The sequence below is a fragment of the Oncorhynchus nerka genome, linkage group LG18 (assembly GCF_034236695.1).
Source record: "Oncorhynchus nerka isolate Pitt River linkage group LG18, Oner_Uvic_2.0, whole genome shotgun sequence".
NCBI classification, from domain to species: domain Eukaryota; kingdom Metazoa; phylum Chordata; class Actinopteri; order Salmoniformes; family Salmonidae; genus Oncorhynchus; species Oncorhynchus nerka.
This window is the reverse complement of record NC_088413.1, coordinates 54038931-54053200: the sequence shown is the minus strand read 5'-3', so window position 1 is coordinate 54053200 and position 14270 is coordinate 54038931. Positions and strand designations below refer to the sequence as shown.

Here is a 14270-nt window from a genome sequence, read left to right as displayed (position 1 = left end):
ACGACAGAGCCTGGGCGTGAACCCAGAGTCTCTGATGGCACAGCGCCCTTAACCACTGCGCCACCCGGGAGGCCAGTTGAGCTGTTCTTGCCATAATATGGACTTAGCCCTATTTGGTAAATTACCATCTTCTGTATACCACCCCTACCTTGTCACAACACAGCTGATTGGCTCAAACGCATTAAGAAGGAAAGAAATTCCACAAATTAACTTAAGGCACACCTGTTAATTGAAATGTATTCCAGGTGGCTATCTCATGACTGGTTGAGAGAATGCCAGGAGTGTGCAAAGCTGTAATCAAGGCAAAGGGTGGCTACTTTGAAGAATCTCAATATAAAATAAATACAAATTGTTAACATTTTTTTTGTTTTCTACATTATTCCATATGTGTTATTTAATAGTTTTGTCTTCACTATTATTCTACAATGTAGAAAATAATAAAAAGTAAAACCCTTGAATGAGTAGGTGTGCCCAAACTTTTGACGGGTATTGAATATAGATTATTTTTACTGTTGTTGCTCAGAAAACTTGGGGTCCAAATACAATCCTGTTGGGGAACCCTGCCCTATACCATCTCTCTTTAGAGCAATTTCAATACTACATATAGTGCTTTCATGGTGGTTAACAAAAGCTTTTTTATTTTGTATTTGACAGGTTGTGGAGTTGATCTCAAGTGCCATTGGTGACTTGGTGCAGGGAATCTACCATGAGATGCCCAACAGTTTGGAGGTAAGACCATTTCCATACCAGGGACAGTGTAACTAGTTAGCTGTAAACTCACCTAAACAAACTGCACTGTCAATTTAGGAGTCTACAATCTCACCATGTTCAACCTGCAGATCGATGTGCCTCACAGAGGAGTCTTAACATACGCTACATCAATGGGCCACACAGTGCATTCTGGGACAAGGGGCGCTCTCCTTCAAGGAGTGAATGGGTGTCTATTGGGCGCTAGCTCAAAGACCCAACATTAGCTCGAATTTCATCAACAAGAAGTACAACATTACAAATCCTTTCTGAGATGTTAGATAATTAACTTGCTCTCTGTAATATCGAATAGCTTTGGAATCATGACATTACGTACTTTCGAGGAACCATAGGCACGTTTCTTCGACATATACACCGACTTTGAGAAGGGATTGCGTGACGATTAGCTTAGCAACCATATGAAATATATTATTTACATAAGTATTCAGCCCCTTTAGATATGAGACTTGAAATTGAGCTCAGGTTCATCCTGTTTCCATTGATCATCCTTGATGTTTCTACAACTTTGATTGGAGTCCACCTGTGGTAAATTCAATTGATTGGACATGATTTGGAAAGGCACTCATTTAATCCTTTTTAGAATAAGGCTGTAACAAAATGTGGAAAAAGTCAAGGGGTCTGAATACACTGTAAGAAGGGCCTTCGTCAGGGAGGTGACCAAGAACCCAATGGACACTCATACAGAGCTCCAGAGTTCCTCTGTGGAGATGAGAGAACCTTAAACAAGGACAACCATCTCTGTAGCACTCCACCAATCAAGCCTTTATGGTAGAATGCCCAGACAGAAGCCACTCTTCAGTAAAAGACATGACAGCCCACTTGGAGTTTGTCAAGTCACCTAAAGGACTCTGACCATAAAAAACAAGATTCTCTGGGTGCCAAGCATCATGTCTGGAGGAAACCTGGCACCATCCCTACGGTGAAGCATGGTGATGGCAGCATCATGCTGTGGGGATATTTTTCAGCGGCAGGGACTGGGAGACTGTTCTTTGCCTCGATGCTGACTAAAGTACATGGAGATCTTTGATGAAAATCTGCTCAGGACCTCAGACTGGTTCGAAAGTTCATCTTGCAACAGGACAACAACTCTAAGCACACAGCCAAGACAACGCAGGAGTGGCTTCGGGACAAGTCTCTGAATGTCCTTGATTGGCCCAGCCAGAGCCTGGACTTGAACCCAATCTAACATCTCTGGAGAGACCTGAAAATAGCTGCGCAGTGACGCTCCCCATCTAACCTGAGAGGATCTGCAGAGAACAATGGGAGAAACTCCCCGAATACAGGTGTGCCAAGCTTGTAGCATCATACCCAAGAAGACACAAGGCTGTAATCGCTGCTAAAACGTGCTTCAACAAAGTACGAAGTAAAGGGTCTGAATACTTACATACATTTATATTTTAGTTTTTAAAATTTCTAATAAATTTGCAAACATTGTATACAGTGGCTTCAGAAGGTGTTCATACCCCTTGACTTATTCCACATTTTGTGGATTCAAAATTGATCAAATAGATTTGGGATAGGCCTCCCGGGTGGCACAGTGGTCTAGGGCACTTCATCGCAGTGCTAGCTGTGCCACCAGAGACCCTGGGTTCGCGCCCAGGCTCTGTCGCAGCCGGCCGCGACCGGTAGGTCCTTGGCCAGTAGGGATATCCTTGTCTCATCGCGCACTAGCGACTCCTGTGGCGGGCCGGGCGCAGTGCACGCTAACCAGGTCGTCAGGTGCACGGTGTTTCCTCCGACACATTGGTGCGGCTTGGTTGTGTTGTGTTTCGGAGGACGCATGACTCTCGACCTTCATCTCTCCCGAGCCCGTACGGGAGTTGTAGCGATGAGACAAGATAGTAACTACTAACAATTGGATACCACAAAAAGGGGGTAAAAAAATAAAAAAGATTTAATAGGATGAGTTGGCTGCAGAGTAAAGGAAAAGCAGCCAACAAGTACTCAGCATATATGAGAACTCCTTTTAGGCTGTTGGAAGAGCTACCTCATGCAGCTGGTGAGAGAATGCCAAGAGTGTGCAAAGCTGTCATCAAGGCATAGGGTGGCTACTTTGAAGAATCTCAAATATATTTTGATTTGTTTAACACCTTTTTGGTTACTAAATGATTCCAAGTGGGTTGTTTTATAATTTGTCTTCACTATTATTGTAAAAATGAAGAAACTTTTGACTGGTAGTGTGTGTGTGTACTGTATTAACAGTAACATGTCTGGAAACTAAATCAAATATGTAAACATGAGTGATGGGAAAGGTCATAAGATTTTGCACCAAAATCATCACAAATCAAGAGATTGCAAAAACAACAGGTGGTACAGGAGGCATAAATAGCCTACATTGTCACCAGTTTGAGGAAACGTTCAATTATAATATACAATAGGCACAATGAGAGATGCGCATAGTAATATGTTGTATGGCTTCTTCGGGAATATGAACTCAGCCAGAAAAGGTAAGGAATTTATTCCGCAAAGTTTGGACACCTACTCATTCAAGGGTTTTCTTTATTTTTACAGTAATAGTGAAGACATCGAAGCTATGAAATAACACACATGGAATCATGTATTAACCATAAGTGTTAAACAAATCAAAATATTTTCTATTTGAGATTCTTCAAAGTAGCCACCCTTTGACTTAATAATGACAGCTTTGCACAGTCTTGGTATTCTCTCAACCAGCTTCACCTGGAATGCTTTTCCAACAGTCTTGAAGGAGTTCCCACATATACTGAGCACTTGTTGGCTGCTTTCCCTTCACTCTGCGGTCCAACTCATCCCAAACCATCTCAATTGGGTTGAGATCGGGTGATTTGTGTAGCCCAGGTCATCTGATGCAGCACTCCATCACTCTCCTTGGTTAAATAGCACTTACACAGCCTGGAAGTGTGTTTTGGGTCATTGTCCTGTTGAAAAACAAATGATAGTGAGACTAAGCGCAAACCAGATGGGATGGTGTATCACTGCAGAATGCTGTGGTAGCCATGCTGGTTAAGTGTGCCTTGAATTCTAAATAAATCACTGACAGTGTCACCAGCAAAGCACCCTCACGCCACCACCTCCATGGTAAGAACCACACATGCGAAGATATTCCGTTCACCTACTCTGCATCTCAGACACTGTGCTTCGAACCAAAAATCTCAATTTGGACTCAGACCAAACAGAATTCCACTAGTCTAATGTCCATTGCTTGTGTTTCTTGGCCCCAAGCAAGTCTCTTCTTATTATTGGTGTTCTTTAGTAGTGGTTTCTTTGCAGCTGGATGGAAGGTGGTCTACTAAGCTAACATATGGAATTATTTAAAGATTTTCGGGATGGTCTGATTAACACTGCTGTAGCTCGGCCACCTTCCACCGCAGATGCGGAAGGCCAGCATAAACGGATGCGATGGTTTGAGACGCAGCCCATGCAAAACAAATATTTTTAGCTTAAATTGACATTTATTTTATAATGTTACATAGATTGATGCACAGGTGCATCAAGGCTCTTAAGGATTTTAAACTGCGCTTTGGATCGTATCAAATAGAGCAAAATACTTGAAATAGCTTATCTATTTACTACTGTGAAGTGTGTCCAATTAAATGAATGATGGGACGAATGGTAGCCTATCCTAACTTGTTCTAGGCTTATAGGCTATTTCGCCAATAGGAAACCATCACAGAAAAGGTGAGGGATTTATTCTGCAGTGTTCATGGAAATAAAATAAATGATAGGAAATAGATGCCTATTTCTAATTATTTTAGAATGCAAAGATGAAAATGTTTTGCTCTTTCACTAACAGCAAATTATTGCATCTTATTCTATTAAGAAACTTGTTTTTTTTTGTCATGAATAAGAGTGTCATCATATATTCCTGCAAAAGGCTACTACTGGAATAAAAATGTACTTGGGAACGCAATGGGAACAGTCAGAACTGAATACATAACGTTTGATGTAAACTTTCAGGACAAGAGCCTGACTGATGACATCAACATGGTTACGTGGGAGGAGCAGAGGTTCTTGTCCCATGGTGCCTTGCTGGCGAAAAGCTGTCAGGCAGCAATGGAGCTCGCCAATCATGACAAAGATGCCCAAGGACTGGCCTACAAATACGGCAAGCATCTATCACTGGGCCACAAGGCAAGTACTGCATATTATGACTCGTGGGTTTCGTCTTTATAATAATTCAATAATGATGAGACTGAAGGGGCCTCCTGAGTGGCGCAGCGGTTTGAGACCATGCTAGAGGCATCACTACAGACCCGTGTTCGATCCCAGGCTGTCATACAAAGCGCTGTGATTGGGCGGCGCACAATTGACCCAGCCACATCCGGGTTAGGGGAGGGTTTGGCCGGGGGGGCTTTACTTGGGTCATCGTGCTCTTGCGACTCCTTGTGGTGGGCCGGGCGCATGCAGGCTGACCTTGGTCTTCAGGTGAGCGGTGTTTCCTCCGACACATTGGTGCAGTTGGCAAGCGGCTTAAGCGGGCGGGTGTTAAGAAGCGTGGTTTGGCGGGTCATGTTTCGGGGGATGCATGACTCGACTTTCGCCGCCCAAGCCCATTGGGGAGTTGCAGAGATGAGACAAGATCGAACTGGGGATGGGCAAAAAATTATGAGACCGAAGACAGGAATCAGTTCAACCATTATCTAGAACAGGGATGGGCAACTTTTAAAGAGTGGTGCGGGCCACTCATCATGAGGGTCTGCAGTGGCACATGCAGTCAGAGCCGACCCCAGAGCCGACCCTCCCTCCCCCACCTAGAGGAGCAAAACTTTTTAGCTGCCCCCGTCTTGACAGCGGAGGTCTTTTTTTTATTAATTGAGTTAATTTCCTGCAATTCTACTCATTTTGCCATGGGGCGGAGAGAACATGTTTGCAGTTTAATATCTGAGTATCTTTTTGTAGAGGGTACTGTGCTGCATACAGACCCTGCTGTGCACTCAATGCTGCGGGGAAACTAAAGTGAGCTTTAGCCTATTGTCTGTTTGTTTGAGTCTTATAAAAAAAAGAAAATGTAACATTGTCTATTTGCTGCTTTTCAATCAATCATGTAGCTGTTCTTTAGGCTGTTGCCTAAGATAAATGTGTTCATAGGGGCAGAATATTATATTTTGTAGCGTAGGCTACTGAATTTATGAAAATAACTAGTTCATGTGAAAATATTCAGATCTGAAAAGGCTGACATTTGGTTGTTTCAATAAAATAAAAAAGACTGTCACATGACAATAGAAATGGAAACTGATTTTTAGAGACAAAGTAACAATAGCCTCTACAATTAAAGGGATCAGAGTCCATCTTATTGGGCTCTTACCATTATTTATATCTTTCAAATTCACCAAACAATTTTGTTTAAAAGCCCACTAGGCTACTCATTTGTTGCATTAAATGTTTTTGGATAATAGAAAGGAACATGCTGTTGGGTGTTAATGCAATAGCCTATCCTACACAATTGCACACAGTACCCTACTGTACCCGGTGTCCAATCCGATACACAGAAACATATGAAAACATAACCTTGATGCATTCTCTGTTAAATCTTCTAGACCCTTCTGTAACTCAAGCAGACGAGCAGATAATCAACAAATGTAGGGGTATTGGATTGGATCCAACACGGATCATAACTGCCTTCACTGGCGCAACAAACGAGACATCAACATATTCTGGACATTCTTCTCAACGCTGTTTTGGCATCATGTGCTGTGTCACTTGACTGTTATTCAGAAACATATTTTCTGGATCAGCTGATGATGGCCTAACTAAACAGCTGGATACTAAATGTGCATCCAACAAGTTGGTCTAGCCTACCATAGCCTATGGAAGAACCACAAAAGTTAGGTGACTTTCGGGTTAGAAGCATTCGATTTTGCAACCGCATTCTTCACTTTGGATTTACCAAGTTTTATTTATTCTGTCTAAGAGGAATGCAACACATTTTTATTTATACAATATTCTGCCCATATTTTTATTTTAGTGCATAAGGGAACCAATATATGAGAACCTTCAGACTGGTTTCAACATGTTTCCTCATGGAGCCATTGCATTTGATTTATTTTACTCAATATTCTGCCCATATGAATTAATTTATATAAAATATTTTACCCATTTTAATGAATTTATTTTCGGGCATAAGTGAACCAATATATGAGAGCCTTCAGACTGGTTTAAACCAGTGGCGGGTCTAGACCATTTCAACTGGGGAGGGCCAAGCTGGGGCCAGTTGTACTGTTAGAGGGGCCAGTTATATTAGACATTATTGTTTTCTTCACTGCATTGCAGTCAAAAGACCATGTTCATAATAATCATCGTTGCCACTGTCTAATAACAGATGTAAAAAAAGAACGATAGCAAAAATGATTTCATACTCCACATTTAGGGGGGCCACATACCCCCCCCCCCCCAGCCAGAGCCCAGATTTAAACCCGATCGAACATCTGGAAAAACCTGAAAATAGCTGTGCATCAAACCTGACAGAGCTTGAGTGGATCTGTAGAAGAAAATGGGAGAAACTCCCCAAATACAGGTGTGCCACGCTTGTAGCGTCATACTCGAGGCTGTAATTATTGTCAATGGGGCTTCAAAGTACTGAGTAAAGAGTCTGAAGACTTATGTAATCATTTTTTATAAAGTAAAAACAGTTTTTTTAGACTTTGTCATTATGGGTTGTTATTTGTTGCTTGATGAAGACAAAAAAAAATACATTTTAGCATGAGGCTGTTAAGTAACAATGTGGGAAAAGTCAAGGGGTCTGAATGCACTGTATATACAAAACTAGGTGGACACCCCTTCAAATTTGTAGATCCGGCTATTTCAGCCACACCCGTTGCTGACAGGTGTATAAAATCGAGCACACAGCCATGCAATCTCCATCGTCAAACATTGGCAGGAGAATGGCCTTACTGAAGAGCTCAGACTTTCAACATGGCGCCGTCATAGGATGCCACCTTTCCAATAAGTAAGTCAGTCAAATTTCTGCCCTGTTAGGCCACACAAGCTCACATAACGGGACCGCCGAGTGCTAAATCGTGTAGTGCGTAAGAACCGTACATCTTCGGTTGCAACACACACCACCGAGTTCCAAACTGCATATGGAAGCAACGTCAACACGAGAAATGTTTGTGGCCGAGCTGACTCACACGAGACTAAGATCACCATGCGCAATGCCAAGTGTCGGCTGGAGTGGTGTAAAGCTCGCTGCCATTGGATTGTGAAGCAATTGAAACACGTTCTCTGTATTGATGAATCACGCTTCATCTGGCAGTCTGACGGACAAATCTTGGTTTGGCAGATGCCAGGAGAATGCTTCCTGCCCCAATGCAGTGTCAAATGTGAAGTTTGATGGTGGAGGAATAATGGTCTGGGGCTGTTTTTCATGCTTTGGGCTAGGCCCCCTGTTCCAGTGAAGGGAAATCTTAATGCAACAGCATACAATTACATTCTAAACGATTCTGGGAATCCAACTTTGTAGCACCAGTTGGAAGGTCCTTTCCTGTTTCAGCAGTGCCCAGGTGCACAAAGTGGGGTCCATACAGAAATGGTTTGTCAAGATTGGTGTGGAAGAACATGACTGGCCTGCACAGAGCTCTGACCTCAACCCCATCAAACACCTTTGGGTTGAATTGAACCACCGACTGCGAGGTAGGCCTAATCGCTCAACATCAGTGCCCGACCTCACTAATGCTCGTGTGGCTGAATGGAAGCAAGTCCCCACAGCAATGTTCCAACCTCAAGTGGAGAAACCTTCCCAGAAGAGTGGAGGCTATTTTTGGGGACCAACTCCATATTAATGCCCATGATTTTGGAATGAGATGGTCAACGAGCAGGTGTCCACATGCTTTTGATTATGCAGTATATGTTCTTACGAACTCGTCTGTAATACAGTGTATGTCCTTACGAACTCCTAGTCCGTAGTCCTTCAATCTCTGTAAGGTCGTATCCAAGTTCAGGAGATGGTCTTCTTCGTCTTTCCCGGTAACGAGGTGTCATCCAGGTAGCATTGTACTCCTGGCAAGATCTTGTCATTCACCCTCTAGAACAGCGCTGGCGCACTTGGGATTCCAAATGGTAGATGAGAGTACTTGAAGAGCCTCTTGTGTGTCACGATGGTCAGAAGCTCCTTTGACTTTTCATCCATGTGCACCCGCAAGTAGGCCTGGCAGAGGTCGATCTTGCTGAACTTTTGAACACAGATAATCCTGTGAAAAGTTTGTATGTGTGGTAGCAGATTCTGCTTAGTGGACAACACAGGGTTAACGGTAAAGTTAGTCTCCACATATCCTAATTCATCCACCTTTTTTAAAGGACTGGTACGATGGGTGTTGCCCATTCACTCACGCTGACCGGCTACAGTATTTTGTTCTTGACTACAGTGTCCAAGTCAGCCTTGACTTTTGGTCGTATAGCATAAGGTATGAGTCGTGCTTTCAGAAATGTTGGTGTGCTGTCTAGCTTAATGCGAAGCTTCAATGTAATGTATTTCATGCTACATAACTCTCCATTAAAGACCTCTGATTTTTCAGTTGCAACTCCCTGCACTTTTCCTGATGAACTCAACTACTGAGCATCTTTAGCAGCTAGTTCCATGGACACACGGACTTCAATGTCCTTTGCCAGTGTCAGATTACATGCAGTCAATAGTCTCTCTTGTGTAGCTTCACGCCATAGCCCACATGCTATGTCTCTAATGGTGTCATTTAGAACATCATTAAACTCAGTACTCTGATAGCTTCTTTAACGAAGCAGCAAACATTATCACTGATTCTCCCTCTTCCTGATTTCTTCTGTGGAACCTAAACTTTTCAGCGAAAAGTGTCCTTTCAGTATATCCCCATATGTCTTATCTGGCCTGTGTGGCTGTAGCAGACCGCATAGTCAATTAAATGTCTTTAGCCCCATTAAACAAAAAAATGTAGGCACAATTGTCCTCATCAATGTCATTTGCAAGAAATAAATATTCAAACCGTTCTGTATATGAGCTCCACACTTTCATTAAACTGTCCAATGTTCAACAATTCTAGCAATTTTTCATTTCTCAATTGGCTCCTGATTGTCACTTACTTTAATATTTTCCTCATCCACTTCACTTGACGGTTCATCCTTAACTTCTCTAGGGTAGGGGGCAGCATTTGGAATTTTGGATGAAAAGCGTGCCCAAATTAAACTGCCTTCTACTCCGGGCCAGAAGATAGCATATAATTGGTAGATTTGGATAGAAAACACTAAAGTTTACAAAACTGTTAAAATAGTGTCTGAGTATAACCGAACTGATTTGGCAGGCGAAAACCTGAGAGAAATCCATTCAGGAAGTGGGATTTTTTGTTGTTGTAGTTTTATTCAATGCCATTACAGTATCTATAGACTTTGGACTCAAATTGCAGTTCCTATGCCTTCCACTAGATGTCAACAGTCTTTAGAAATAGTTTCAGGCTTGTATTCTGAAAAATGAGGGAGTAAGAGCAGTCTGAATGCGTGGACCCTGCCGTGTCAGAGCTTTTTCATGCACGGGACCGAGAGAGTGCCTTTCTTGTTTACCTTTTATATTGATGAGGTTATTGTCCGGTTGAAATATTATCAATTTATTTAGGCTAAAAGCAACCTGAGGATTGATTATGAACATCGTTTGAAATGTTTCTATGAACTTTATGGATACTATTTGGATTTTTTGTCTCCCTGTTGTGACTGCGTTTGAGCCTGTGGATTACTGAAGAAAACACGCAAACAAAACTGAGGTTTTTGGATATAAAGAGATTTTATCGAACAAAAGGAACATTTTATTGAATAAATTAATGTCTTCTGAGTGCAACCATATGAAGATCATCAAAGGTAAATGATTAATTTTATCTCTATTTCTGACTTGTGTAACTTCTTTGTATGTAATGATTTGTCTGCTGGGCTATGTGCTCAAATAATCGTAAGGTATGCTTTCGCCGTAGAAGTTAATCTTTAAACCTATGTAAAATAGTTGTATCTTTTCTGAATTATTATAATAACTATTTCTGTATTCGAATTTGGCGCTCTGCAATCTCACTGGATGTTGGCCAGGTGGGACGCTAGCGTCCCACATACCCTATAGGTTAATTTCCCCAGTTCTTCCTCGCATGCCTATTCCTCCCCTTTTAATCACGTTGTTTCCTCGCTTCGAAGTCAGTCTCAAATCCTTTTCTGCCATCCATGACAATGCAAACTCTCTCTCTCTTAGCTAGCTCGACTATGCACTTGCCTATACTAGCAAAACATTGTCCTAACATTAGCCTGAAACTTGTTAAAACCGACTTCTTCCAGACAGAATAGTTCCCATAGGTTCAGTCTCATTGCCAATGTTTAGTTGTTTCATAATGAGACGGGAATCAATTCAACCATTTATCTAGAACATGCTCAGTCTCAACACATAAAGCCCCATGATGCTATGCGGCACAACCCCAATACACCACACTGCAGGAAACCTGAAAGATTGGCTTTGCTGAAAAGGAATCATGCTGAAATGTGAAAAGGACATAATAGTACAGCTGATTCAAATAGTCAACTCCTCATCAAGCGTTGATTATTTTAATCAGCTGGGTAACACAACATGCACCCCTTGGGGTCCCCAGGACCAGGTTTGGGAAACGCTGTAGTTGGTGAGATATAACATGTAAGGATCATGATTAGGCTGTCATGACTGACTAATGCTGTCATTTCCCACTCTTTAGTTGAACTCTGACCTGCAGCCATTTGTGAAGAACAGTTCAGCAGGCCCAGTAACATTCAGTTTGAACTCTGCTCCTGTGGTTTTCCACCGGCAGATTGTGGGGCAGGAGAGATGGCGTTATCAGCTGCAACAGGTACTGAACCACTTATCCCGTGCCATTACTTTTTCCCTGACAGTTTAATTGGTCTGTCTGTCCGTCCGTCCGTCCGTCCGTCCGCAGGGGCAAAAAAGTATTTAGTCAGCCACCAATTGTGCAAGTTCTATAATTTTCATCATAGGTACACTTCAACTATGACACATAAAATGAGGGGGGAAAAATCCAGAGAATCACATTGTAGGATTTTTTTAATGAATTTATTTGCAAATTATGGTGGAAAATAAGTATTTGGTCACCTACAAACAAGCAAGATTTCTGGCTCTCACAGACTTGTAACTTATTCTTTAAGAGGCTCCTCTCTCCTCCACTCGTTACCTGTATTAATGGCACCTGTTTGAACTTGTTATCAGTATAAAAGACACCTGTCCACAACCTCAAACAGTCACACTCCAAACTCCACTATGGCCAAGACCAAAGAGCTGTCAAAGGACACCAGAAACAAAATTATAGACCTGCACCAGGCTGGGAAGACTGAATCTGCAATAGGTAAGCAGCTTGGTTTGAAGAAATCAACTGTGGGAGCAATTATTAGGAAATGGAAGACATACAAGACCACTGATAATCTCCCTCGATCTGGGGCTCCACGCAAGATCTCACCCCGTGGGGTCAAAAGGATCACAAGAGCGGTGAGCAAAAAAAAAGCCTACCATCAGGAACACACTACGCCGCCAGGGACTCAAATCCTGCAGTGCCAGACGTGTCCCCTTGCTTAAGCCAGCACATGTCCAGGCCCGTCTGAAGTTTGCTAGAGAGCATTTGGATGATCCAGAAGAAGATTGGGAGAATGTCATGTGGTCAGATGAAACCAAAATAGAACTTTTTGGTAAAAACTCAACTCGTTGTGTTTGGAGGACAAAGAATGCTGAGTTGCATCCAAAGAACACCATACCTACTGTGAAGCATGGGGGTGGAAACATTATGCTTCGGGGCTGTTTTTCTGCAAAGGGACCAGGACGACTGATCCGTGTAAAGGAAAGGATGAATGGGGCCTTGTATCGTGAGATTTTGAGTGAAAACCTCCTTCCATCAGCAAGGGCATTGAAGATGAAAAGTGGCTGGTCTTTCAGCATGACAATGATCCCAAATACACCACCCGGGAAACGAAGGAGTGGCTTCGTAAGAAGTATTTCAAGGTCCTGTAGTGGCCTAGCCAGTCTCCAGATCTCAACCCCATAGAAAATCTTTGGAGGGAGTTGAAAGTCCGTGTTGCCCAGCAACAGCCCCAAAACATCACTGCTCTAGAGGAGATCTCCATGGAGGAATGGGCCAAATACCAGCAACAGTGTGTGAAAACCTTGTGAAGACTTACAGAAAATGTTTGACCTCTGTCATTGCCAACAAAGGGTATATAACGAAGTATTGAGATAAACTTTTGTTATTGACCAAATACTTATTTTCCAGCATAATTTGCAAATAAACTCATAAAAAATCCTACAATGTGATTTTCTGGATTTTTTTTCTTCTCATTTTGTCTGTCATAGTTGAAGTGTATCTGTGATGAAAATTACAGGCCTCTCTCATCTTTAAGTGGGAGAACTTGCACAATTGGTGGCTGACTAAATATTTTTTTGCCCCACTGTGTGTGTGTGTGTGTGTGTGTGTGTGTATATATATATGTATGTATATGTGTGTGTGTATGTATATGTGTGTGTATATATATATATAGAGATTTTATATATATATACATACATACATACATACATGCATACATGCATACATACATGCATGCATGTATATGTATGTGTATATAAATATTTATTTATATATATATATATATAAAATCTCTCCACAAGTTAAAGATCTACACCGAGTGTACAAAACATTAGGAACACCTTCCTAATATTGAATTGCACCTCCTTTTGCCCTCAGAACAGCCTCAATTCGTCAGGGCATGGTCTCTACAAGGTGTCAAGCGTTCCACAGGGATGCTGGCCCATATAGTCTCCAATGCTTCCCACAGTTGTCAAGTTGGCTGGATGTCCTTTGGGTGGTGGACCATTCTTGAAACATACGGGAAACTGTCGAGTGTGAAAAACCCAGCAGCGTTGCAGTTCTTGACACAAACCGGTGTGCCTGGCACCTACTAACATACCACGTTCAAAGGCCCTTAAGTCTTTTGTTTTGCCCATTCAACCTCTGAATTGTACACATACACAATCAATGTCTCAAGGCTTAAAAATCTTTATTTAACCTGTCTCCTCCCCTTCATCTACACTGTTGAAGTGGATGTCACAAGTGACATCATTAAGGGATCATAGCTTTCACCTGGTCAGTCTGTCATGGAAAGAGCATGTTTTATACTCACTGTATACTAAATGTCTTTCCCTTTTTCTTGCTCTGTGAACAGGCAAAAACTATTGGAACTATTGACTATACAAAGGTAAGCAGGGTGGATGTACATACATACAGTGGATGTTTATTATTGTGGTATGGTAGCAAGGTGGGTTGCAAGACTAAGATGCTTAGAAACGGTTGCCATCCGCTCTAACCAATTTTAAGTTTGAAATTTCCTTCCCAAAGTCAGTTGGAGGGAAAGGAGGGGACAGACTAGGCGCAGGAAGAAACAAAGGTGGTGGTGGTGGTGGTGGTGGGGGAATCTCTGATCACGTCTGAAACCAGATCGTGGGGGATTAGGTACCTAGGACTATTTGTGGAGGAGACAGCGACAGTGGCATTGTCAGAATCTCC

The 14270-nt window shown here is 42.2% G+C and overlaps 1 protein-coding gene across 1 annotated transcript in view; it reads left to right on the top strand.

Moving 5' to 3' along the window:
- The window catches only part of pdss2 (prenyl (decaprenyl) diphosphate synthase, subunit 2), a 47040-nt gene that overhangs the window by 31736 nt on the left and 1034 nt on the right, over positions 1-14270 (top strand). The window contains exons 4-7 of the mRNA XM_029687905.2: positions 655-729; positions 4705-4878; positions 11427-11558; positions 13930-13962. Of these exons, the coding sequence (XP_029543765.1) occupies positions 655-729; positions 4705-4878; positions 11427-11558; positions 13930-13962 (414 nt within the window). The remainder of the gene's footprint in view (positions 1-654; positions 730-4704; positions 4879-11426; positions 11559-13929; positions 13963-14270) is intronic.